General features: G+C 37.4%; 1 protein-coding gene across 1 annotated transcript in view; it reads left to right on the top strand.

Annotated features, from left to right (window-relative positions):
• Positions 1–16,835, top strand: part of lrmda (leucine rich melanocyte differentiation associated) — a 540,515-nt gene extending 523,680 nt beyond the window's left edge. Inside the window, exon 7 of the mRNA XM_056470731.1 lies at positions 15,833–16,835. Coding sequence (XP_056326706.1) covers positions 15,833–15,912 — 80 coding nt within the window. The 3' untranslated portion in view covers positions 15,913–16,835. The remainder of the gene's footprint in view (positions 1–15,832) is intronic.
• The last annotated feature ends 8,458 nt before the right edge of the window (positions 16,836–25,293 follow it).

Below are 25,293 nucleotides of genomic sequence, written 5' to 3'. Positions count from 1 at the left end.
CAGCCATAACTCAGCCTCTCGCACCCGCACACATGTTCGTCCGTCTTCCCTTCAGGTATTATTTAAGCTCGTGAGATAATAGGGAAAGTTTAATTGTATTGTTAATTGATTTTCCCCCCACAACATTATTACCCTGATTGATTGCGGGGCTGATGAGAGCATGGGATACAGAGAGAGTGCAGGAAAACACTCTGAGAAAGAGAGAACAGATAACCTTGATGTTAAGAGCTACATCCTTCGGATATGTCTTTCCTTGACACATTGATGGCCCTCGAAAAGAGAGAAGCTGATTGTATGCAGATCACTTCAGCGGCCAGTTGATGAATTAGTTTTTCCTCCTGTAGAGGAGCTCAACGGATTCAGCTAAGGGCTTTTTTTTACAGCCCTCTAAGTAGTTTTCATGTCTTTTAAATAATTTCCCTCATTAAAAAGTTTTTCGTATGAAAATTAATTGTATTTTTATAACTAGTCACATCATTGACCTAATAAAAGCCGATTTAAGCTGGATGGAGTTGGTTGCCTTATGGCCGCCTTTATATTAATTGTAACTTTTGAGTTTGTGAGTCTTTTAATTCATTCATTCAAACACTTGGTTCAGAAGATTTCAGAATATTTGAGATTTAGGGTGCTTTCACACTTGCTTCAATTGCCTGGACCCAACCCAAGTTCGATTGTCCCCCCCTTGCCACCTTCTTGGCCACGCTACATGACGGCCACAAAAGCAAAGCTCCAAAATGGAAAGATGTATGCACATTGCGGCCGTTCTGCTTCAACTGAATCTTTTGGTTTTGAACATACAGAAAGTGACTCGCGTCTATCTGCTGCAAAAATATTATAAACGTTCAGAACATAACACAATGTCCACAGAAGCTACTTTTGGAGGAGACAAGCAGACATTGTCACTGTGTTTGCCCTGGCTCAGTCCCGCTTGTCACCAAGGTACAGTATGTGATACACAGACACACACACACACACATGAATAAACGTTAGGAAAACATAGTTTGTTGTACTGTTGGCGGTTCACTTCCGTTATTTGATACGATTGCATTTGTACCAGAAGTGAACCATACCAGAGTTTGTGCGAACTGTACCTCAGACTTGCAGGCAGACTCGGGTACGGGTCACGGGTGTGCACCTAAGTTCAGAAGACAGCGTTCACATTGCCTAAACATACCAAACTCTGACGTCAAACGAACTCGGGTGCAGAACAAAAGTGCTAGTTTGAAAGCACCCTTAAACACTAAACTACTGGGTTCTCAGGGTCAGGATCCATAACAAGTCCTTAAAAACTATTCAAATGATCATTTCAAGTGGCTTTAAATATAGAAATGGAAAAAAAAAATCATCATATGTGATAAAACCTCTAAAGTAAATGTTTTAAATTTTCGTCCCTCATTATACATAAATAATGTCCTACTTATTGGTATTATATATAACTAATTGGTTACCTACTAATTGGTATTTATATATAATTGGAATCACCAATAAAATTAAACATCGGCTGTCTCTTAAGTTTCATTTCTAAACAGCTAAATTAAACAAAATCTACATATTTTCAGGTTGTCCAAGCTAATGCGCATGCGCACTCGAAAGGAACAAGATCGCGACACCAACCTTATTTATGGCTGTTCTACACAGCATCATCCTCTGGATAGGGATGATCAGATTGCGCTGCTCTTCTGAAGTAATTCACAACTTGGTCTTGATGGTGAATCTCCTCCAGAAATGACAGCGACTCTTTGTTTACAAGTTTGTGGACGTTTGAGTAGTTGCTGCTGTGCTGATGTTGCTGATGTGATGTGTGTTTGACAGAATGGACTGTATCTCACGTTCGTTTCATACAGATTACAAATTTGGTTCATTTAAAAGTACAGATTTCAAGCTTTGTGTGGATGAATTTCTTATGTCTGTGAAGCAAGTATTTGCTGAGATTCATAGTAACACGCATCTGGTCCGAGTTTCTCTCCCAGAGAAATGTCAGTCTATAGCGAGAGCTGATTGGCTCCTGTACTAGTAAGCGGGGCTTCGTTTGCCATATTGACCTTACACTTTTCCCCATTCAAAACTATATGAGTGACATGTCTTGTGTATTCTATAGTCGTTGATATCATTCAGTTTGCTGTTTCAAAGGTATTTTCTTCATAGACACACAGTGTTGATTTTTTTTTTAAACAAAAGAGAGATATTTACCTCAGACTCCCATCTAGAACATGATGTTTTTCCAGGCTCTGTTGATTCAGCAGTCACACTGCAGAAGTGCAGAAAACATTGCAACTAGTGCTAGAACTAACTGTAGTTCTAGCCATAAAACAAGCTTGTACAATGTGTGAGTTTTATGCAGTTTTCACACTGCTCCTCCTGACACTTATAAACGGCGGTGTGATAAATGTTGGCTATTAGGATTTCACCGGAGTTTTGCCAGAGGAAGAAAAGCAAAGACAGCAGATTTCCAGGCCGTCATGCGCTCTGTGATAGCAGGTCATATAGAGGCTGTGAGGGGCTCGTGTTGTTTGTAATAAGCTGTGAGTGTGTTGCCATCCAGCATAAAGACAAGCTCCTCTTCACCAAACATCCAGGTGTGAAAGGAGGAGAACAATGCTTTCAACATTTCCCCTGCCAGAATATGCAGCATGGAAACATTATCTTCCCGAAAACTTTTAATCTGTCACAGTAATGGCTGCGTGCGTGTGTCTGGAATAAAGAGAAGGCCAGGCTCTGACATGCTGTATTTTTTTAAATATTAGCTCTCAGCTCATCAGCTGTGTCCCTACAGGTTCAAGCGGGACTCTGCTTTCCACTAACAGGTTATGTAAGAAAACGCTGCTTCTGCATTTTACCGTTGTCTCTCGCTCCTCTTATATTTTTCCTCATGTAATAAGCACAGTGTCCAGCTGTGGAAGCAAATTTTGCAGTGGGCTGCAGTGTATCATGCATTACCATTGCTGCCAGTTTACGCTAAACAAGTTCCCCCAACTCTGGCAGGTCCATGAGGGTTTTCTGTCTCTGTCTGCTCCCCAAAGAGGCTGTTTTAAGAAGTTGGCGTTAAGGGGGAAAGTTGGATGTGTCTCAGACCTGTGCCATGTGCAGACTGCTGCTTTAAGGGGTTGAACATGTGAGGAAAGCATCAGGCTGCTTCAGGTCAATATTAAAGCTTCAGTCGTCACCAGACACTGAGCTGAGACTCGCTTTATTCATCATGTGCTGTTGTCTAGTGCTAGATTTAACCCAGCAGACACTGCTCCAGGCACTCATATAAGGGCAGTGACACATGAAAATGCATGAAATGAGGAGGTATGTATAAACAACATCTTTATTTTTGTAGTCATGTTGTTTATACATTGTATACATGCAGTACAGTACTGTGCAAAATTCCTGGGCCACTAATATTCTAGACTTAGCCGGCAGCTAGCAACTCTAACATGGTCACCCATTGAAGCTAAGCAGGGTTGCGCCTGATCAGTACCTGGGTGGGAGACCACATGGGAAAGCTAGGTTGCTGCCGAAAGTAGTGTTAGTGAGACCAGCATGGGACGCTCAACCTGCAGTCTGTGTGGGTCCTAACGCCCCAGTATAGTGGTGGGTACTCTATACTGCTCAGTGAACGTCGTCTTTCTTTAAACCAAGGTCCTGACCCTCTGTGGTCATTAAAAATCTCAGGATGTCATTAAAAAAAAGAGTAGGGGTTTAACCGGGGCATCCTGGCTTAATTTGCCCTCTGTCTCCTCTCCATCAATTAGCTGGTGTGTGGTCTGGCGCAATATGACTGCCAACGTGTCAACCAGGGGGATGCTGCACACTGGTGGTGGATAAGTCCCTCCAAAAATGTGTAAAGAGTTTTAAGTGTCCAGAAAAGCGCTACATAAATGTAATGAATTATTATTATTTATTATTAGACTAAATCAGGAAGAACTGCAGTAACATATCCAAAACAATTCTTTGGGACAACAGCAAATAGATTCTAAAAACTATGCGCAAGTGCATCTAGGATGAAGGATAGTTATATCAAATGTTGGATTGTGTGTCATGGTTAAGAATAGAGCAATATGCTGGTGTTTAACTGCATTGCTTTAATGCATTCCTGCATTGGGCTCACACATACACGCTGCACTCTGACTACTTCACAATTGTTGATTAGCCATGGTGGGCGTTTCTCTCTGTCTCGCGCTGAACAGTCAACCAATTGCAACAGACATTGGACCAGTCAGCGCAGATTAGCATCGTGCTAATGAGGGGTTCAGGAACAAATGAATCTCTGAACGAATCAAATGGGAGTGGTTGGGATAATTAGGTAAAATTAAATGCATTTTAAAAGACAATGAAAGGTTTTTTTTACCTTAAATGCATATCAGCCTGTTGTTGGAGACCCCCAAAACCAAAATCTGACCCTTTTTAAGGCATAATAGGGGCTCTTTAAAAATGAAAAACAGAAGATCAAAAAATATGAAGTGAAAATTGCAGAGTATGTTCTCATGTTTGTTTGTTTATTTATAATATTTCTAATCAATAATTCGTTATTATATTATTACTGCTAATAATACTAGTGCTACTACTACCACTACTACTACTAATAATGGTTTCATTAGATAATACTAATAATACAAGGATCTTCTTTTTAATTTAATTGATTGATTGATGGTTGTTTGCCTCCTGCACATTAAGGGTTGTTTTGTCAGGTTATACTGATTTTGATAATTATTATTTTAAAATCAACACTTTTTCAAATTTTTGGACAATAACGTTTACTTTTACAAGTTAACAAGTGATCACAGGTACACTTGCATATCAAACCTACTATAAATCCAGAAATGTAATACGTTAGAGTGGTGCAGTGTTTTGATGAGATCTTCTGTATAGATGTCAGTCCTAACAGCTGCGGATGGCATTGACCCTTGAACATGTCTGCTGGTGATATATGATCTCTTTCAGTCTCACTTAAGGAGTGCGTAGTGTTTCGAATGATATCACTGCAGTCGAGTGCTAGTCTTACATCCCGGTGAGGTGAAATGTACCAGAATCTCCTCTCAAATCTTCGCTCTGATAGTCAGAATGAGCATACAGGGATCCAGCGGCAGTACCTCCGTCCCCAGGGCAACTGCGGCAGCTGGAGTGCAAAACCCTGTCACCCCACAGAAGAAGTACTCGCGTTGGCAGAGCTGTCCGCTGCCAACCCCCTCACCACAACACCACCACACTCACACACACACGCACACCCGTCCACAGACGTTTGATCTGATGTGAACAGACATCTTCTCACACTTCACAGTTTGGATCACCTCAGCTCGCGACGATGGCAGGGAAAATGAGTGTCGCTCGGCTACAAAAGTCCAAATTTAGATTGACTGAGTTTGTCCCCAGGCCCACGGGCTGACACGAACGGCCCGCCACTAACTCGCCTGCCGCGGCAGGAGAGCGCAACGCTGGAGTGACACGACGGAGAAGATCGCTGGCGCTGGGGGAAGGAGAGGAAGAAGGGAGGAGCGGCTACTTTGAAGCGACGAGAGAAGTGTCACATTTAGTTAGGATCCAGACTGGTGTTGGAATATGCTTGGCACTAATATGGCACCAGTATCTCTGTCCTCATCTCTGTTCACTGTCAGTACGTGCAATTCCGGGGCCCGTCTCTCTCTGCGCCTCTGACACTGTCTTTTCGGATTATGTTAGTGGCGCGCTCGGAGCGCCATCGCTGCTCGCCCATCACTCAGGCGCATTGTTTGAAGCCTGCCCTTTTTTGTCATTAATGCACTTGATGTCTATTTAAAAACGGCGGCGAGCACCATATCTGTTTTCCTGTCAGGAGATCATTGACAGCATTAATGCCACTTGTCCTTGCCTCATTTACTAAAGCGCTGACACCTAGCTGCAGTCTGCCACATCCATCAAGCGGCTCTATTTCTCTCTCTCTCGCTCTCTCTCTCTCTGGATGGCATGTCAGAACGATCCCGTCTTTAACACACTCAGAATGGGCTGTCGAGACACGTCACCTATAGGCCTCACAGTCAACCAGCATTTACAGCAAAGCCCAGAGAAGATGTAAACAACACAAGCTATGGGTTCTTGTTCCGAACACTGGCATATGTTGTGCCAGGACATGTATTGTTGATGTATGAGATAAGCAAACAGACATTTGCATGATTAACGAGGTATGACCTGTTTTAACGCTTAGAACGAGGACCATAATATTTGCTGTGGTCTCATAAATTGTTTCTAATTTGAATTTGCCACTGCATAGCAAAACCCAAAACAAAGAAGCCCGGCTCACACACTGTGGGATTTTTGGCACATTTTGGTTGTCGATTTGGGAAGTATCTAAAAGATTGCTATAATCCTTGATCTTTGATTCTTGGTTTGACATGGTCACAGACAGCCGATTAATAGTTGCTGCGATCAAATTTAAAGGATGATAAAAATCATCTTTTGTAAGCTGTTTGGACAGAACTGTGTGTAGGTACAGTGTGCTCACAGTCATAATGGAGTGATAGAAACAAAATAAGTTTCTTTTTTTTTTACATTTCCTGACGTAAAAATATAATCCAAATACCTCTTATTTTGAGGCCACCGCAATGTTACGTAGGAGTGCAGTTTCCCCGGCCACCGAATTGATTGACAGCCGAGTATTAACTTGTCTCCATAGTAATGCGTATAATCACATCAACAAGACAGGACTTGCTCAAAGCAACTGGGATTACAAGATCTGTTCAGCTCACTGTGATCAACAATCATCATCAAATGTGATCAAGAATGAGTTTTACAGGTTTAAAGCGTTTTTAAAACAGTGTATGTTTGTAATTAATGACAGCGATTTTACCGTCTTTATCACCACAGCTGGGTGTCAGTACAATTATGAAAGAAGATGATCAATCTCGATTTGTGGCCTTAAAATCAGGTTTATTTTGTATATTAACACAACGAATGTTTATACAGCAGTGGATAGTAAACATGTATCCTGTCACATTTGCATGCAAAAACAGTGCCAAGTTAAATGTGTGTGATGTGTGTGTGCGTAAACTTTGTAACGGCATTATGTGTGACTCATCGTTCTTATTGACTCATTAACGCCACAACAAATACACCATATAATCATTAGAAATTTCTTGCTTTAGTATTTCTCACAAACATTACGTGAGATCTGCTTCCTTCATGTCTGTCACTGTGCTGCTTATCTGATACAGCCGAGGTGGAGATTGAGGCACACTCTGACAGGCATGTGGGAACGGTGGGTGAGGAGAACTAGCATTAAAGGCACAGGCAACAAAAAAAGCAGCACTGTGTTCAAAGCAGAGAATTCCAATATTCTAAAAAGCTATAATAAATAATCTGATGGGTGTTTTGAGCTGAAACTTTAGACACATTCTGGAGACACAAAAGACTTATCTTAAATCTCCTTAAAAAGGAGTAAAATTGGTGCTCTTTAAATTCTGACAGCATCAGAAGGTTTCAGACACTTTGCTGGAGTGTGATTTCTCTTATGACAAGTGTCAAACCAAGAGCCAACAGGAGGGCTGAACCTGATGACGCAATCAGAGCAGTAGCTTCAAAAAACCTCTGGGAAATGTGGAAACTGTTTTTGTTGTTGTTGTTTGAGTTGTTGTCAGGGAATGAATGCCTTGTTTGTTTATGTTTGATGTAAGGCATTGTTTTAGACTGCAGGTTCCCAAATGCGTCATTGTTCAATGACGTCAAACTTCAGATGAGTGTTGCATATGTCTATGTTGGATTGTTCAGTCTGACATTTTAAATACGTAGAACTTAAAATGTGGCATTGGGATCATGTTCATGCAGTCTGATAAGCTACACTCGTAAAGAATTATTCAAAAATTGCATAGTTTGAGTATTCTTATCTTTGTAAGCATATGTGTAGCTCACTTAGATTTGTATTAAATTACATTGTTTGTTTAATTTTTTAAACAACACTGTGAACTCATTTGGCCCATTTTTGACAGTATGCCATCATAAATTGTTAAAATAACCAATAGAAGAAGGATTTAAGAAGATAACCTATGAAATAATCAATAAAAGTAGGCTTTTATTATTTAAATGGACAACTTCTGACTGAGGAAATGAGCTGGCCAGTTTGTTATTTGCCTATAGGCTACGGTTTTTAATTTAAAGGGCACCTATAGTGAAAAATCTACTTGGACAGAAATGTGTGTAAGTATAGTGTATAAACTGTCATATTGGGGTAAAATAAACACACCCAGTCTTTTTTTTTTTTTTTTTTTTCAAATTTAACAACATAAAAACGGTGGACCAATTGGAGCGTTTTTCAGATCGACCGCAACTGTACGTAGAAGTGCCATCCCCCCCGCCCACCAATATTGATTGACAGCTGCGCGCATTAACATGTCCCGGTAGTCATGTGTATAATCATATCAACAAGGGAGGACGAGCGCAATGCAACCGGGAATAAAAGATCTGTTCAGTTCGCTAAGTTCATCAATCATCATCAAACGTGATCAAGAGTGAGTTTTACAAGTTTAAAATGTTTTAAAACAGAGCATGTGTGTAATGAATTACAGCGATTTACTTCAGATTCACTTAATCAGCACAGCCGCCTGTCAGAACATTTATAAAAGAAAGACTCTTCAATCGCGGTTTGTGGACGTTAAATCAGGTTTATTTTGTACATTAACATAACAGATATCCATACAGCAGTGGTTAATGATCATTTAAAAACCTTTTTTTATATTTCAAAAATTCTAATCTCATTACATTTATATATAAAACTGTAATAACTTACAGTTTAAATGCACATTTGTAAATTAACATACATATTTGTAAACAAAAAATAAGCACTTTGACAAAAATGTAGGAAGTATTTTTGTTGCATCAAAAAAGTGTAGTAATGATAACCATCTGACAAGCTAATCCAGCACAAATTAGTGTTTAAAATGTCACTAAAATGCAGTATTTAAACCACATGGTTTCTGCTACATTCATTCTTCCATAGCGGGGCGCCACACCAAAATTCATCCTGCCACTGCTTACGTTACAGCTTCTCATTAAAAACATTCAGTCGGTGTTGTTTTTTTTTAAATAGTGGGTTATAATCGCACCAAAACGTATTAAAAGGTAATTGAATTATGACAACGCGCAAACTTTTCTGTAATCTCAGTAGAGCTGTGCGCTATTTGTTTAATCTTTTAATGCCGAGTTCAGACTGCATGATTTTTGAGATTTTGAGAAATCGTCGACAAATGCCTGAAATCACAGGCAAATCTGTGCTCGTTCAAGTGAGAAACAATCACAACTATCAACGACGCGTTCTCAGAAAATAGCCAATGAATCGCAGACACTCATGAGATATTTGGCATGCTAAAGATCTGGAGCTGTCTGCGAATTAAAATCATGCCATGTTCAATAAGTTTTGACTGAAAATAACCTTGACGATTACCTACAGGAAAATGAGAGAGCAGCAATTACTGCTATGGGTACCTGCAGTGCAGCAGGAGGATGGGGAAAGAGTTAAAAGTGCTGCTTCTCGGTCTATTTGAACCCAAGAAATGGAGGAAAAACTAGTGTAAATTTGGCAGGAGCACCTGTGTCATCTGAGCAATATCATTACCGTGTCTAAAAAGAAAAAAAAGTTGAGGAGAAATTGCTAATTCCCCTCAAAAGCCAGGTGACGCTACGTGACCTGGCATTGTTTCCATGTTATTTCTCGTTTGTGTTTGATTGTGAGAGACATATGTTTCGGACCAAGACAAAGTTGTTAGCAATTATTCCTATTCTAAAGTTATGCAGTTTGAAACCCCCTGTCGCCTACAGTGTAAACAAACGAAACATGAAACACTACCCCAGATTGTCATGCAGTGTGAAAACACCTGTGACATGACTACTTTGAAAGTCATGCAGTCTGAACTCGGCATAAGGTGACATACTGACTGACTAACTGACTGACAGGGCTGTACGATGCATAACGCCCGATTCACACGGGGCTTCAGCGTCAGCGCTTGACGGAAGGCGTGTCTCAAGATGGGGCTGACGTGATCGTCATAGCAATCGACTACTATCTGAGCTGGGGTATTTGCATACAGTGATCTGATTGGCTGACTCTTTCGTTGGCGCTTGAAAAGTTGAGAAACACCCAACTTCTGCAGCGAGCAATGCCACTGAAGCACTGCCGACGGATCCACAATGCAGTTCGGCAATGCCTGACGTCACCCATTCAAATTGAATGGGAAGCTTTGATGCCAGAAAACACAACGTAACTATGGCTCTGCATACAATGACTTTATCTTGCTGCCGTTTATAGCCGTTTCACTTTACTTCAGGATGCATTAATACCACTCTGTAGGTCTATCGGAGACATTCATAAATATTCCTTGCAAATCGAATAACTGTTGGAGACAGACTTGTTACATATACGCGCTAAATCGCACTTCAGCAGCGTTTATTTGAAGGGGCGTGCAAGAAGTTTTGTGCACAAACAGAGGAAATTGTTTCACAACCAAAGAGATTCGCATGCTCATATTACATGAATGCAATCTCGACTTGTAATACTGCGCTCATGACATTTGTCATTGAAATACACCATAGGTAGTTGGTAGATCTGTGTAAAAAATCTGCTGCCACAGCTGGAAAAAAATCCTAGAGGAAGCACTGAACCTCAAATAACTGTAGAAAGGTCCACTTTTTGAAAAAAAAAAAAAAGAACCACCTCTTTTAATACTCTGGCTACTTTTTTGTCTTTTAGCAAAATTTGTTTGTTTGTGTGTTTGCAGCATTGAGAGCTATGCTAATATAGATTGCACGTTCGCTCTTTCTTTCAAACACCAAAGTTCAAACTGTTTAACATGACTTTGTTCATTCTTGTAGTGAAGTTTTGCTGTCTTTTTTTTGAAGTTTTGCTGTCACTGGGGTACCTCAGGGCTCTGTTCTTGGGCCACTTCTCTTCTCTATCTACACGGCATCTTTAGGAACAGTCATCCAGAAACATGGATTTTCCTACCACTGCTATGCTGATGATACCCAGCTATACCTCTCTTTTCACCCTGATGATCTCTCGGTTCCAGCTCGCATTTCAGCCTGCCTGTCAGACATTTCACACTAGATGAAAGATCATCATCTTCAGCTTAACCTCGCGAAAACGGAAATGCTTGAAGTTTCTGCCATCCCGACTCTACACCATAACTTTTCAATCCAGATGGATGGAGCAACCATCACTGCATCCAAAATGGTAAAAAGCCTTGGAGTAACGATTGATGACCAACTAAACTTCTCTGACCACATTTCTAGAACTGCTCGATCTTGCAGATTTGCACTCTATAACATCAGAAAGGTCCGACCCTTCCTATCTGAACATACAGCTCAACTCATTGTTCAAGCTCTTGTTCTCTCCAAACTGGACTATTGCAACTCTCTACTAGCCAGGCTTCCAGCTAATTCTATCAAACCTCTTCAGCTGCTTCAGAACGCAGCAGCACGAGTGGTCTTTGATGAACCCAAAAGAGCACATGTCACTCCGCTACTCACCCGTTTGCACTGGCTGCCAGTTGCTGCTCGCATCAAATTCAAAGCTCTGATGTTTGCTTACAAAGCGACCTCTGGCTTTGCTCCTTCGTATCTGCTCTCACTTCTGCAGATTTATGTGCCCTCCAGAAACTTGCGTTCTGTGAATGAACGTTGCCTCGTTGTTCCATCCCTAAGAGGGAAGAAATCACTTTTCCGAACTCTCACATTCAATCTGCCCAGTTGGTGGAATGAACTCCCTAACTACATCAGAACAGCAGAGTCACTTGCTGTCTTCAAGAAACGACTAAAAACTCAACTGTTTAGTCTCCACTTTCCTTCCTAATCTTAACTGCCTCTCTGGCTATACCACTAACTGTACTCTCTCTCACATAAAAAAAAAAAAAAAAAAAAAAATTACTAATGCTCAGCTTCTTAGACTTTACAGACCTGAAACTTGTCTATAGCACTTGTTCACTGCTGCTCTTATAGTTGTGTAAACTGCTTCCTTGTCCTCATTTGTAAGTCGCTTTGGATAAAAGCATCTGCTAAATGACTAAATGTAAATGTAAATGTCTTAAACTGAAAGTAACTCTGGTGTACAGGTTGACTTAACTGAGACATGGCACGGCGCTGTGCTACTTATCCAGTGTGTGACTGCTAATAGGGACTGGCTAAATTTTCCTAGCAACCATGAGAACAAATATTCTGAACACCTTAGAAACTGTGTAGCAATATCCTACAGCAATCATCCTACACAATTACACCATGTCCTAACTACACATGACACATGATAAAAGGTATCTTTTCCATATTAAAAGGTGTTATCAAAATGTTATATCCTAGCCCTTTGTGATTTCTATTCTAGAAACTATTTCTGCGACATTATGGCTAGAACAACAGCATACTGTAAATAAACTAATATGACAATGACCAACAGATAGATTACCTCAGATCTTGAAAAATGAAAAATGTTGCATGTTGTGTGGACATGAATCTTGCTTGTCACTGGAATCTAGAAAAAAACTCTAAAGCTCTAAAGCATGTCTAAACACTACCTAGCAACAACCTAGGCAGCATTCCGATCACATGCGGCTGTCTTGCAATGCCTTCACTGTATGCATATTTATATGAAATATACGAATATGTGAAACATACCCTCTCTTTTGCTGAATATCAGTTTTAATAATGGCCATTATAAAAGTATAACGTACAATACGTTTATACATTATAAGAAATAAATCCAAGCAATCAGTCAAATTTGCAGAATTAGTGTATGTGGTGACAGTAATTAATATATTAACTTATCTTTGTGCTCAGCCAAAACACGTTACCTGAGAACAAGTAATAGATTCAAAAGACCAAAGTCAGGGAATATGTCGTTATATATAGACAAGATGAATAAAATGTCACGTTTAACAAATATAGTTAGATTAGACCCAGCGCTAGATTCTTGATGAACTGTCCAACGTGCTCTGCTCTCACCGGGGGTTCTGTGCTTATATCACCTGCTGACTGTCTGGAGTATTCCAGTGTGTGTGTGGTCACGTGATGTGCATTTTCAGTGGTGTAGTATGGATGGAGAGCTGTTCAGAAACGCTAGATGAAATGCCAGTGTGGACGTGGATCGTTTTCATTCTAGAATGCTGGTTTAAAACTAAAACGTGTTAGTGTATATGGGGCCTTAGTAACCAGCCAGAATACCACAACACCAACTATCTAGCAACATGCTAACAAATAATCAGTGGTCAGTTGTTTTCTGCTAAGGTACTAGTTAATCAACCCATAGGAAAATGAATCATGGGTTTTTACTAAAAGTGTAATAACCATCTTTCTTGACAAAGACAAAAACATATTTTCCAAAAAACAATAAAATAAAAAGCTACAGTTAAATTGAAATTAGCTAAAATTGAAGTTGAACTTTTAAAAAAAAGCAGTCGCATTAGAAGGATGAGTAGAAGTCTGTCTATTTTAATTTATTAGAAAAAATCAGGTAGTTAAACATTGGTTTGGTTATGGTTCTATGTCATGTTTTTAAACATACTCTCTTTTCTTTTTTTACCCATTTTTTTAATACTATAAATGTATATTATATGGTAATCAGTTATTATCATGTTAGATTTTTAAGTGCCATAATGTTTCTCCATGCATTGTTGGAATACTATTAAGCCTCTACTAACACATGTAGACGCAAGCCAATATCTTGCATTGTCCCTGAAGTTTATTTGTTTCGATGAATGAATGGACTTCTAAAGGATCTATAGAAATGAGTGGCAGGTTCATACAGAGTATCATATTAAAAATAGACATGCGTTAAACATCTGAGTTCTTGCCCTGTAGGAGTGTTAATGCTTTTTCAAGGCCTGTCAGTGACTCTCAAACACACTTTAAGACTGTCTGGACAATGAATGAAGGAAAGCTAATGGTCATGTTATCAAACATCAGCGGATCACTATGATGAGCTCACTGGTGATCTTCTGTCTCTCTCTCTCTCTCTCTCTCTCTCTCTCTCTCTCTCTCTCTCTCTCTCTCTTTCTCTCTCTCTCTCTCTCTCTCTCTCTCTCTCTCTCTCTCTCTTTCTCTCTCTCTCTCTCTCTCTCTCTGTTTCTGAAGAAAGCAATCTCTTGGCTTGTTATTGTCTAGACAATGCCCTCAGGCTAAATGTTGTCTCTCTGGTGTTCTCTGACTTTAGACGGATGCACTGTCTCCCCCGACACACCTTTCATGCCAAAAATTTGAGTGAGAAATGACAGATTCTGCAGGCAGATTCAGGGGTTTATATCTGCAGTGGTGTGTGTACTTGACTGACAAACCACTTTCTGATGGATAAACAGTAACTGAGAACTGTAAAAGTACTGTTGTGTTCATAATCATAATAAACCTTTTAAATATATTTATTTGCCTATATATCTATTGTTCTGTCATGCTATCAATTATTGTATCTATTTGTTTGTCTTTTAAATGTTATAGCAATGCATATATTGTTCTACACAGTTTACACAACAACATATGTTGTATGCCATTTATCCCTCATCTATCTATCTATCTATCTATCTATCTATCTATCTATCTATCTATCTATCTATCTATCTATCTATCTATCTATCTATCTGTCTGTCTGTCTGTCTGTCTGTCTGTCTGTCTGTCTGTCTGTCTGTCTGTCTGTCTGTCTGTCTGTCTGTCTGTCTGTCTGTCTGTCTGTCTGTCTGTCTGTCTGTCTGTCTGTCTGTCTGTCTGTCTGTCTGTCCGTCCATCTATAGTTTACACCACACATTCATTATGTACATACAAACTTGTTGTATGCCATCCATCCATCATCCATCTATAGTTTACACCACGCATTCATTATGTAAATACAAACTTGTTCTATGCCATCTATCCATTTATCCACCCATCCATTCAGTTTTCACCACACATTCATATTGTAAATACAAACTTGTGTTGTATGCCATCCATCTATTTATCCATCCATCCAGTTTACACCACACATTCTTAATGTAAATACAAATGTATTTTGTATGCCATCCATCCATCCTTTTATCTATCCATCCATCCATCCATCCATCCATCCATCCGTCTGTCTCCAGCCATGCATATGTCTCCATCCATCAACAATCCATCCATCCATCCATCAAGTTTACACCACACATTTATAATGTAAATACAAACTTATGTTTTATGCCTTCCATCCATTTATCCATTTGTCCATCCATCCATCTAGTTTACACCACACATTTATAATGTAAATACAAACTTATATTTTATTCCATCCATCCATTTATCCTTCCATGCATCCATCCATCCATCCATCCATCTATAGCACCACACATAATTATGTAAATACAAACCTGTATGCCATCCATCCATCCAGTTTACACCACACATTCACAGTGTAAATACAAACTTATGTTGTATGTCATCCATCCATTTATCTATCCATCCATCCATCCATCCATCCCTCTATACAGTTTACACCACACATTCAATATGTAAATATTGAAAATCTGTAATCTGAGGGTTTAAAAAATCTAAATATTGAGAGAATTTCCTTTAAAGTGGTCCACCTCTTAGCAATGAATATTACTAATCTCAAATTAAGTTTTAATAGATTTATTGTAGTGCATTATAGCATAAAATAAAAATCTATAATTTTAACTCTCTACCTTGTTTCTATATACAATTCTCATACAATTACAAGAAGTATTTAAATATCAACCTGAGCATTAAGTGTATTTTTCATGGTAGTATGATTTACCAGAGACCAATCAGAAGCAGCTCCAGCATCTCATAGTTTGACTGCAGAATTCACATCAGCTGGGTTTGACATTGACGGTGTAGTTAAATGTCATTTTGACATGCTCTTCTCTCACTCTCTCTCTTCCAGGGGTTTTCACCAAGTGCCGTTATGTCTACTACGGCAAGCACTCAGAGGGCAATCGATTCATCCGCAATGACCAGCTCTGACTGACAGACAGGTCAGTGGATCGACACACGAGGAGGCTTTACAAAGATATCCTAAGCATATTATTATAAATATACATGTTGCCACACGCATTTTAAGCAGCCAAACACAGCCCTCTAGTGCCGTCTGCTGAGTGTGCCTTCCCTGCCAGCTCCCATCGCTCTCGCTCCATCTGAGCAGTGCCATCCAGATTGACATGATTGCCTTTAAGCAGCCCCTGCTATGGCGCAGTGACAGACACACACACGCGGCCCAGCGCTCGTCCTGACAGCCGCGGCTCCATGATGGATTGCCTGGTCCAAATGCTGCTCTCCCCAGGTCAAAGGTCCCACCTGAGGCTTCGGGCTGCCCACACGGAAGCCCAGGATGAGCTGCTCTCAAAGTCAAAGCCAAAGTTAAAGAGAAAGATCAGGGAAAAGTGACGCTTTTGTTGTAACTTCCGTCATTAATAGCGAAGCTTCTCACATGGTTTTAATTTACAGTACGCAAAGCTAATGCAGGGATATTGTCAATTTGAGGCACTGCAAGGTCTTAAAAAATGAAGTTGACATGATTTGTGTTGCCCAAATTAATAGATAAACTAAAATGAAGTTAATTGAAGTTAATATTAGTGTTTTACATCTTTTTCAGCCTATCTTAAACAGATAAAAAAAAAACACTGCCATTTAGTAATTCCATACCTTCATGAGATTTGTTTTTCTGTTCAACACAAAAGAAGATATTTAGAAAAATGCTTAAAACCTGTAACTATTAACTTCCATAGTAAGAAAAACAAATATTATGGAAGTTAATGAGTGCATGCTTCAGATATTTTTCAAAATATCTTCTTTGTGTTTAACAAAAAGATAAAAACGTGTAAATGATGGCAGAAATTTCAGTTTTGGGTAATCTATTTCTTTAAGATTTTAAAATAAAAGGCACAAGGCTCGAGGGACATATTTTACAGTTTATATATATATATATATATATATATATATATATATATATATATATATATATATATATATATATATATATATGAAATAGTATATCAATATTAGAAGCTGATTTGACACTATTTATATTACTATTTTTTTCCTCTATTACCAATCAGAAGCTTTTTGGAATGTTTTCTGCATGACTCCAGCAGCCAGGCCCTCTCAGGCTCTTCTTGACTCTGTGGCATGTGTATGTTTGCGTGTTTGTGAGGTGCATGTGCATGTCGTGTGTGAAGTTGGTGTGTTGCGGGGGCAGTTGTTGCAGTGCCGGAGCCTGGAGGAGCTGTGAAAGAAAGAGGTAATGAGCTTTGCTTTATTTCATTCTTTCTGTGGAGGGAGAGAGCAAAGAAAGACAGCAGCTCAGGCAGTGAGAATGGAGGAGGTGGATGCATGTATGTTTGTGTGTGTGTGAAGGGGAGTCAACAACTTTCTCCAGTTTTTTTTTATTGTTTCCTCGTGCAATTCTTGGACCTCCTCACCTTATTTTAATGATTCCTTTTCTTTTTTCTTTCTAAATCATTTTAAAAACATAGAAATGGCCTTTGCTGGGTTTTGGAAGCAGTGGCCAAAAAGTTGCAAATATTTGAAACATCAACTCCATTAGATGCAGCGAGGTTGAGGAGTGTTTTATGTTTCTCCAATTTATTTCTCTGCTTCCTGCATTGCTCATGTGTTACATTCCATATTTAAATTCCAATTCTTGGACTGAATTCGGCACACGGCTAGCCAAAGATCCATTGCAAGCAACATGAGTTTTTTTATTTTGATCAAGAGTATACTATGGACTTTAACTTGCTTTAAAAGTGAATTGAGTGATTCAGAGTAGTTTGTTGTAAAAATAATTTTGTATGAGTAGATTTTTTTACATGGAGCATAAATGAGTATATCCCCTTTGGACAATGAATATTTTTTATCAATGTCTGAGTGAATATAGACAATATATTTTGCTGTATTTAACTAAAGGTGTATAAAGCCATTATATTCATTAAAAAGAGTGTGGTCACCTAACATTTTTAGGAATAGATGAATGCATTTAAAATGATGATAGATACAACCTTATTTGTATGCCGTCTGTCTATCCATCCATCCATGAATGATAAAACATCTTCAAATGCGGTGTTGTGTGTATATATATATATATATATATATATATATATATATATATATATATATATATATATATATATATATATATATATATATATATATATATATATATATATATATATATATATATATGTATATATATATATATGTATATATATATATATACATATATATATATGTATATATATATATATGTATATATATATATATATGTATATATATATATATATGTATATATATATATATATATATATATATATATATATATATATATATAAATATATATATATATATAAATATATATATATATATATATATATATATATATATACAGTTTTTTTCTTTTTACATATTTCCAAAATGATGTTTAACAGAGCAAGGAAATTCACAGTATGTCTGATAATATTTTTTCTTCTGGAGAAAGTCTTATTTGTTTTATTTCGGCTAGAGTAAAAGCAGTTTTTATTTTTTTATTAACTGTTTTAAGGTCAAAATTATTAGCTCCTTTAAGCTATTTTTTTTTTTCGATAGTCTACTGATCAAACCATCGTTATAAAATAACTTGCCTAATTACCCTAACCTGCCTAGTTAACCTTATTAACCTAGTTAAGCCTTTAAATGTCACTTTAAGCTGTATAGAAGTGTCTTGAAAAATATCTAGTCAAATATTATTTACTGTTATCATAACAAAGATAAAGCAAATCAGTTATTAGAAATGAGTTATTAAAACTATTGTTTCGAAATATGTTGAAAAAAATCTTCTCTCCGTTAAACAGAAATTGGAGAAAAAATAAACAGGGGGCTGGCTATTGATTCTGACTTCAACACTAAGGATTTTTTCTACTGACCCGATCGGGTTCAGATTTTTACTTGCCCTGCCAAAATTTTCACTGGCCCAAGCTCTGTAGCATGTAATGCTTAATATTTTTGTTGATAAAAATATCTTTTTGGAACAGATTTAGTTTGATATAATTTGTATATACATTTAAATATATATATTTTGGTCAGTTATCTACGAATATAAACAAGAAAAATGAATAACATTTAAGGTCAAGTAAGTGCCTCATAACAAGGTCTGACATGCGTCAGCAGCCAAAACACTGGTTTGTTACATAAAATGATAATCTAGATAAAATAAAAGTGAAATATTCACATTTTTGAATAATTATGATAAAAAAATTATTTAAAAGAGTAGCCCATATTAAACTGTTTTCACTGTTAAGAACAAAAGCATATTTCGGTCAGTTTCAGTTAAAAATAATATGAAAAAATATATTCCCAAGTATTAATATAGACTATAGAGAATTAAATAAAGGGACAATTTCGTATCAGATGACCCGCACATCACTAACACACACCAGACACACACATTCGCATGTTATTCAAAACGAAACTATTCCGATGGCACTCTGTGGTGCGGTAGAAATATGAACAGTGTCCCGAGTTACAGCTGGACGCAGGTGTGGATACCCTGATAGCAATCGAGGCTTCATTTACAATTCTAAAATGCATGGCACTGTTCATATTTCTGCCACGCTACAGAGCGCCATTCGATGTCCAGTATGCGACCACCTTTTTTTGTTTTTGCATGCAATTGACAAACAGTTGCTGCCAAATTAAACCGATCGGGCCAGTAACGATCCTGTCTACTGTCCCGAGTGTCTCGCACACTGGCCTCGGGCCATCGGGCAATCCTAATTTTCGAGCCCTGATATATATATATATATATATATATATATATATATATATATATATATATATATATATATATATATATATATATATAATTATTATTATTATTATTTTATTATTATTATTTTATTTTATTTATTTATTTTTTTTTGCAGCATAATCTGAATTTATTTTGTTAAATTAGTTCCAGTTTTGACTACTGTAATGTGCTCTAGAAAGTGATAATTTAAAAGAGATATCTGTAAGGGGTGTACACATTTATGCTCGCTCACTCACTGTCGGACTATAAAGAAAAATGTGCTAAAAATAATGAAACAAATTATTAGGGTAAATGATTTAAATGTTATATGCCATGTGTAATAAAACAATTGAATGAGTAGGAATGTGCATATGCTCTGGGATTATAGTATGTGGAACTGTAGAACTGATCATGAAACATTTTTTGTTGATTTTTTTTGATTAAAAAAAAAACTGCTATCCTCTATCTTATAAATAAAATTGCTTAAAAATAAAAATGATAAGCTTCTAGTGTTATTTTTAATAAGACAATTGTTGTTAGGTTTTTCCCGTCTTGTTTTTTTTTTTTTTTTTTTCTTGAAAACATTCATTATTAATGGCATAATTTTGCCTGGCCTTGTCTTGCTTAATTGCCATGTGTTAAATGGCCTCCCAAGTATGCCATCCAAATTAGCCTGGCAAATGAGAGACGTGCTTTTGGATGTGAAAGAAAGCATGTGTACTGTACCCGGAGCAGCGCTCGGCGATGTGAAGCGCACAGGGAAAGGTCACGGATCGCCCAGTGAAATGATTTGGTGTGCACCGGCTGTGTGGGTTTGACTGTGGGTCACAGGTTGTGCACGTCTGTGCCTTATGCACATGTCGGTCCAAGTGTGTGTTTCTGTATATGAGAGGTACACAATGCGGTATTGTTTTAAATGTGTGTGTGTACAGTACATTTGTGTCTTCGGCCCTATAAGACTATGCTTATGCGTCGCTCCTGTCGTACTGCTGGAGAGCATGGTCACTAGTGCGGGCGTTTCTAAATGACAAGGTTTATTTGTCGGTGTTGTGATATGTTCTGAGAAAAGTGGCACTGACAGCTTGTGGAGGCAGCAAGAAGGAGCCACAACAAGTCCCCCCCCTCCCCTCCCCTCCCCTCCCTCCAACCACACAAAATGTCATCTCTTCCCTGGCTGGCTCACCCAACCATCCCCATGAAAAGAACAGACATTTAAAACTTTGTGACATGTGTCAGAGACGCTGCCATTGAGCCACTGCCGCTGATGTAGCCAGAATTGACAGCACCCGAGCCGCTGGAGCTGGCTTGGGGACATACCGAGTTTGGTGAGTGTCAGTTCCCATCCTCGTCAGGGCCTCATCTCAAGCAGCTTCGCAAATATAAACAGCATTAGAAGGCGGGCGGAAGTGCAGCGGGAAGACATATGCTGACACACACACTCACACACACACATGTGTTTGAGAGAGAGAGATAGTGTGCGCTCGGGAGAGGTGCGTGGTGGCGACTAATTAAGGTGTGAGAAGTCAAGAACAACCTGTGGGCTCTGACCTGGGACTCTCTGCCAGCAGGGCTCAGGAAAACACTCCTCGGGGTAGGAGAATGCAGGGATATGGGCCTGAGGGAAAGGGTGAGAGCTAAATCGACAGTAACTGAATCAAAAGATCATATTAATATGATGAGATATTAATAAAATTGTCATGGTTTAAACTGTGTGCTTGCTACTGACATGCGTAAACGGCCAGTGTTAGTATGTGCATATAGTAATAACATAGGAATAAGTCATTTTAATTTTGTTTCAATAATATCATAAACAACTTCAATGTGAGTGTAATTGGAGATCATTGTTTGCGATCAGGACTTTTTATTTCAGTCAGCCACCCCCAGGGCTTCCGGTTAATTGTCATCCTATACAAAATCGCCACTTTTAAAATCTGATTTCTTTAAATATCAGTGATCTTCACTGCCTGGCTAAGATACAATATAAAGTGGGTATCAGACCAAACCAGAAGCACTGTATTAAATTATATTTTTTCTTTAAAATCTGGAAATTAATTTACACTAGTGTTTTCAATGGAATTTCTGTGCTAGCCTGCAGCTAATGACAGCGCCTGCGGAAAAAAAAAAGTCTTTCGTCTATTTAACCTCTTAAAGGCAAGTGCTATTTTGGGATTTCTGTCTGAATTTTGCCTACCCAAATTAAAAAGCTTCCCAAATCCACATGCAGAGGTGTAAATGCAAAAATTTGGTATCATTTTTAAAGAAAACCCTTTGAATTTTCATTAAAAAAAAAATTGAAAGTAATTAAAATAATTGAATATGTTGTCTGTGTTATAATAAACCCCTCCAAAAGAGAGGTGCTTTATTTTGTAAACTCAAATTTCAAAGCGTACCTTTTAGGTTCTGTGTGGTCTAGGTTGCTGTAATTAATTTTGGTGGTCAGTAATTACATGCCAGTAATTAAAGTAAAAAAAAGAAACTTGTCTCTATCATAATCTATGTAAAAGTTATTCTATTCCAATTGATGAGAGAACGGAACCTCTTATGAGGGTATTGGGCCAGTATGGACCTTTAAAATGTAAAGAATGCAGAAGTAAATGATGTCACGGACCCGGTACCGGGTATGCAGAGTTAACTGAATATATTGTAATTACATTACAACATCGATGCTGTAAAAGGAACCTTATGAAATTTAAAATATTTGCATAAAGCTTTTAACAGAAGTTCATCATTGGCTGAACAAAGCTAGCTGTGCATATAGCTTATTATGTTTGCTAATAACGTTTAAGTAGTAATTTTGCTGTTAAACATAATATAAAATCTATTCTAAAGTTGATTCCCAAAAAAAGTGGTTCTAACAAAACTTTTGACCTCATTTTGCAAGCAAACTTGTGCTGTAAATGATTATTACAAATTAAAGTTTGTATTTACATAGCATATGTGCATGTACTGTGTATATTTATTATGTAGATATAAATGCACACAGATACATTTATATAAACATACTTATGTATTTTTGTTAATACTTAAAATTTTGTAAAATATAAATAAACATTTTCCATAATTATACATAATATGGTATATACATATTTATATACAATTATTGTTTTGGTGTGTGTATTTATTTGTACATATTAAATATAGACAGTTGCGAAGTGACGATGTACAAATACTTTATTACTGTACTTTAGTAGATTTTTCTAAAGTCAGTACTTTTTTAATTTTCTCACAAATTTACTTTTATACATGGCATTTCCAGACTTGTTACTTTTGTTTTAATAATTTTGGTGGTGCAATCTATATTATTTCTTGTTATGGAGCGATTTGAATGTCTTTGATTCAATCAATCTATTTTTTTCAACCCACATTTCTTTTTATGGCTAGTTTATGAAGCTTAGCATGTGAAAGGCCAAGATGGCTAATGTGGATGAAACAGAGGGAGTAGGCAATGTAAACGTGACTGATGCTGCCGTTTAAACTGGGTAATAAGATGCATTTTAGTCAATCAGATCACAGCTAAATGAGAGATTCCCATTAAAATTTAGCATTTAACTGCTCAGGTTTAGTCTTTTGTCCACTTCCAAAGCTAACAGGCTTTCTCTGATCTTTCAATCTAATGCGGCAAAAAAAGAAAAAACTTTTAAGTGTGCTTTATTTTTGTCAACATTTGTACAGTTGAAATACTTTATGAACGCTTTATACATTGAGGTGTATTTCCTTTATTTCAGATGAGTTCCTATTTCCCAAAATAGAGTTTATGCTGTTTTACTGTTTTAACATGTGTATAGCTACAGTGTCTTCATTTAAATGATTTTTTAAATAATGTAGAACATCAAAAATAACACTGGGTTATTTATGAATAAAATTATAATGCAAAAGATTAGGAATTTATCACATGAAATAAGATCATGCAAATAAACTGGAGGTTGTTACTGCAGCTGAGCATGTTGTTGTTTTGCATAGGATAAGTGTTTTAACAGCATTAATGATTATATATTCATGAAAGAAACTTGTTTTGGACAAAATTAAGTGTTAAATTGAATTGAATCTAAAAGCAGCAAAACTACATGCTGACGCTGAGTTTGTGTTAAGCTGATGATACACAGGGTGACTTTTTGAGCAGTGTTGTTGGGCAACTCCTGACTATCCTGCTAAAATGTTTTACATCAAGATTGTAAATGTAATTTATTTTGTATTAATGTATCAATATGGTGTGAAATATGGTTACCAACATGAAACTAAAAGAGGTAATAGTAATGAATACTTTTTGCTTAAGTACATGTTTGAGGATGTACTACTTTACTTTTACTCGAGTGCAAAAGTGTAGACATTACTTGAACCTTTACCAGAGTCATTTTAAAGTTGAGTATCTGTACTTCTACTTGAGTAAAGGTACTTTTTATACTTAATATTACTGCACAGCACACTTATATTGTGTGTGATTAGTTGTGATTAATAATTTAACAGAGTTAGTACAAACATCATGGCAAACTATGATCAACAAAAAATGTTTTTGCAAAACGATATATTCAATACATACCATCATACAATGGAAGAAGCTGCTTAATAGTTCAAGACAAGTTGTTAAAAGTTTATTGTGCTTGAGCTGGTTTTGAGACTGCTACATTTAGCATTGCTGGATGATCTAACTTCTGTATAGACCTATATGATTGATGAGAACAATCTAAAGGAAAGACTGTAAAGGAATGGTTATGTGGAAAGTCATTTAATGGAGATCTTAGCATGTTTTATGCAAATTACTAGCTTAATGCACGCAGCCACTCATTAGAATGCTCCATATTCACTAATGTTGGAATGAGATTATTAGCCCTGGAAGACAATAGCTATGTCTCCGTCCAAAACTGAGAATTAAACATTAGCATTAAACATTTGTAAATAAAGCACAATTTTCATCCAATCAGTCAAAGAGAACAAAATCTTCACGTCCTGATAAAAAAAAAAATGAAATTTGCTATGGTAGGAGAAGGCACTGTGTTTTCTTTGAAATTGTTTGCTCTTCAGAAGATAAAGACAAAATATTATAAGCTACTGGAATGGTGGTTTAATAAGATAATAATAGCCAACCAGTTTGATGACAGACTTTGGCTGAAGCATTTTAGACTGACCAAAACAACATTACAGATGTTTTGCAATGGGGTCTGTCTGCTGATTTGTCCGTTAATGCTGTCTCATCTCACTCATTTTTTAAATCACATGACGTTTTTCATGCACATGCTGGAATTTGAGTAAATGTGGTTCCATCACCATACGTTTTATTTTTATGCAAATTTCTGCACATCTTGTCATTTCCATTACTTTTTTTATAAAGCGATAATTCAAAATGCACTTAAAATAGGTAGATGAAAACATATGGTAGACAGTTGGGAGTGTTTTTAAAACCTCTTTGAAAACAATCAGTATAGCAATTATCTGATATCAGTGACTCTGAAATTACATTTAACTGAAAAAAGTGGCAAGAGCAGTGTTCAAAGTCTGGGCCGTATATGTAGTTCCCCAAGTTCCCTAAAAAAAGCCCAAGGCTGTATCAGAGCAGCACAGCACTACTATCCAGCAGTCAGCACACGTGCCCG

Source organism: Danio aesculapii, chromosome 13 (genome assembly GCF_903798145.1).
Source record: "Danio aesculapii chromosome 13, fDanAes4.1, whole genome shotgun sequence".
NCBI lineage: Eukaryota > Metazoa > Chordata > Actinopteri > Cypriniformes > Danionidae > Danio > Danio aesculapii.
This window is presented reverse-complemented; position numbering and strand designations above follow the sequence as displayed.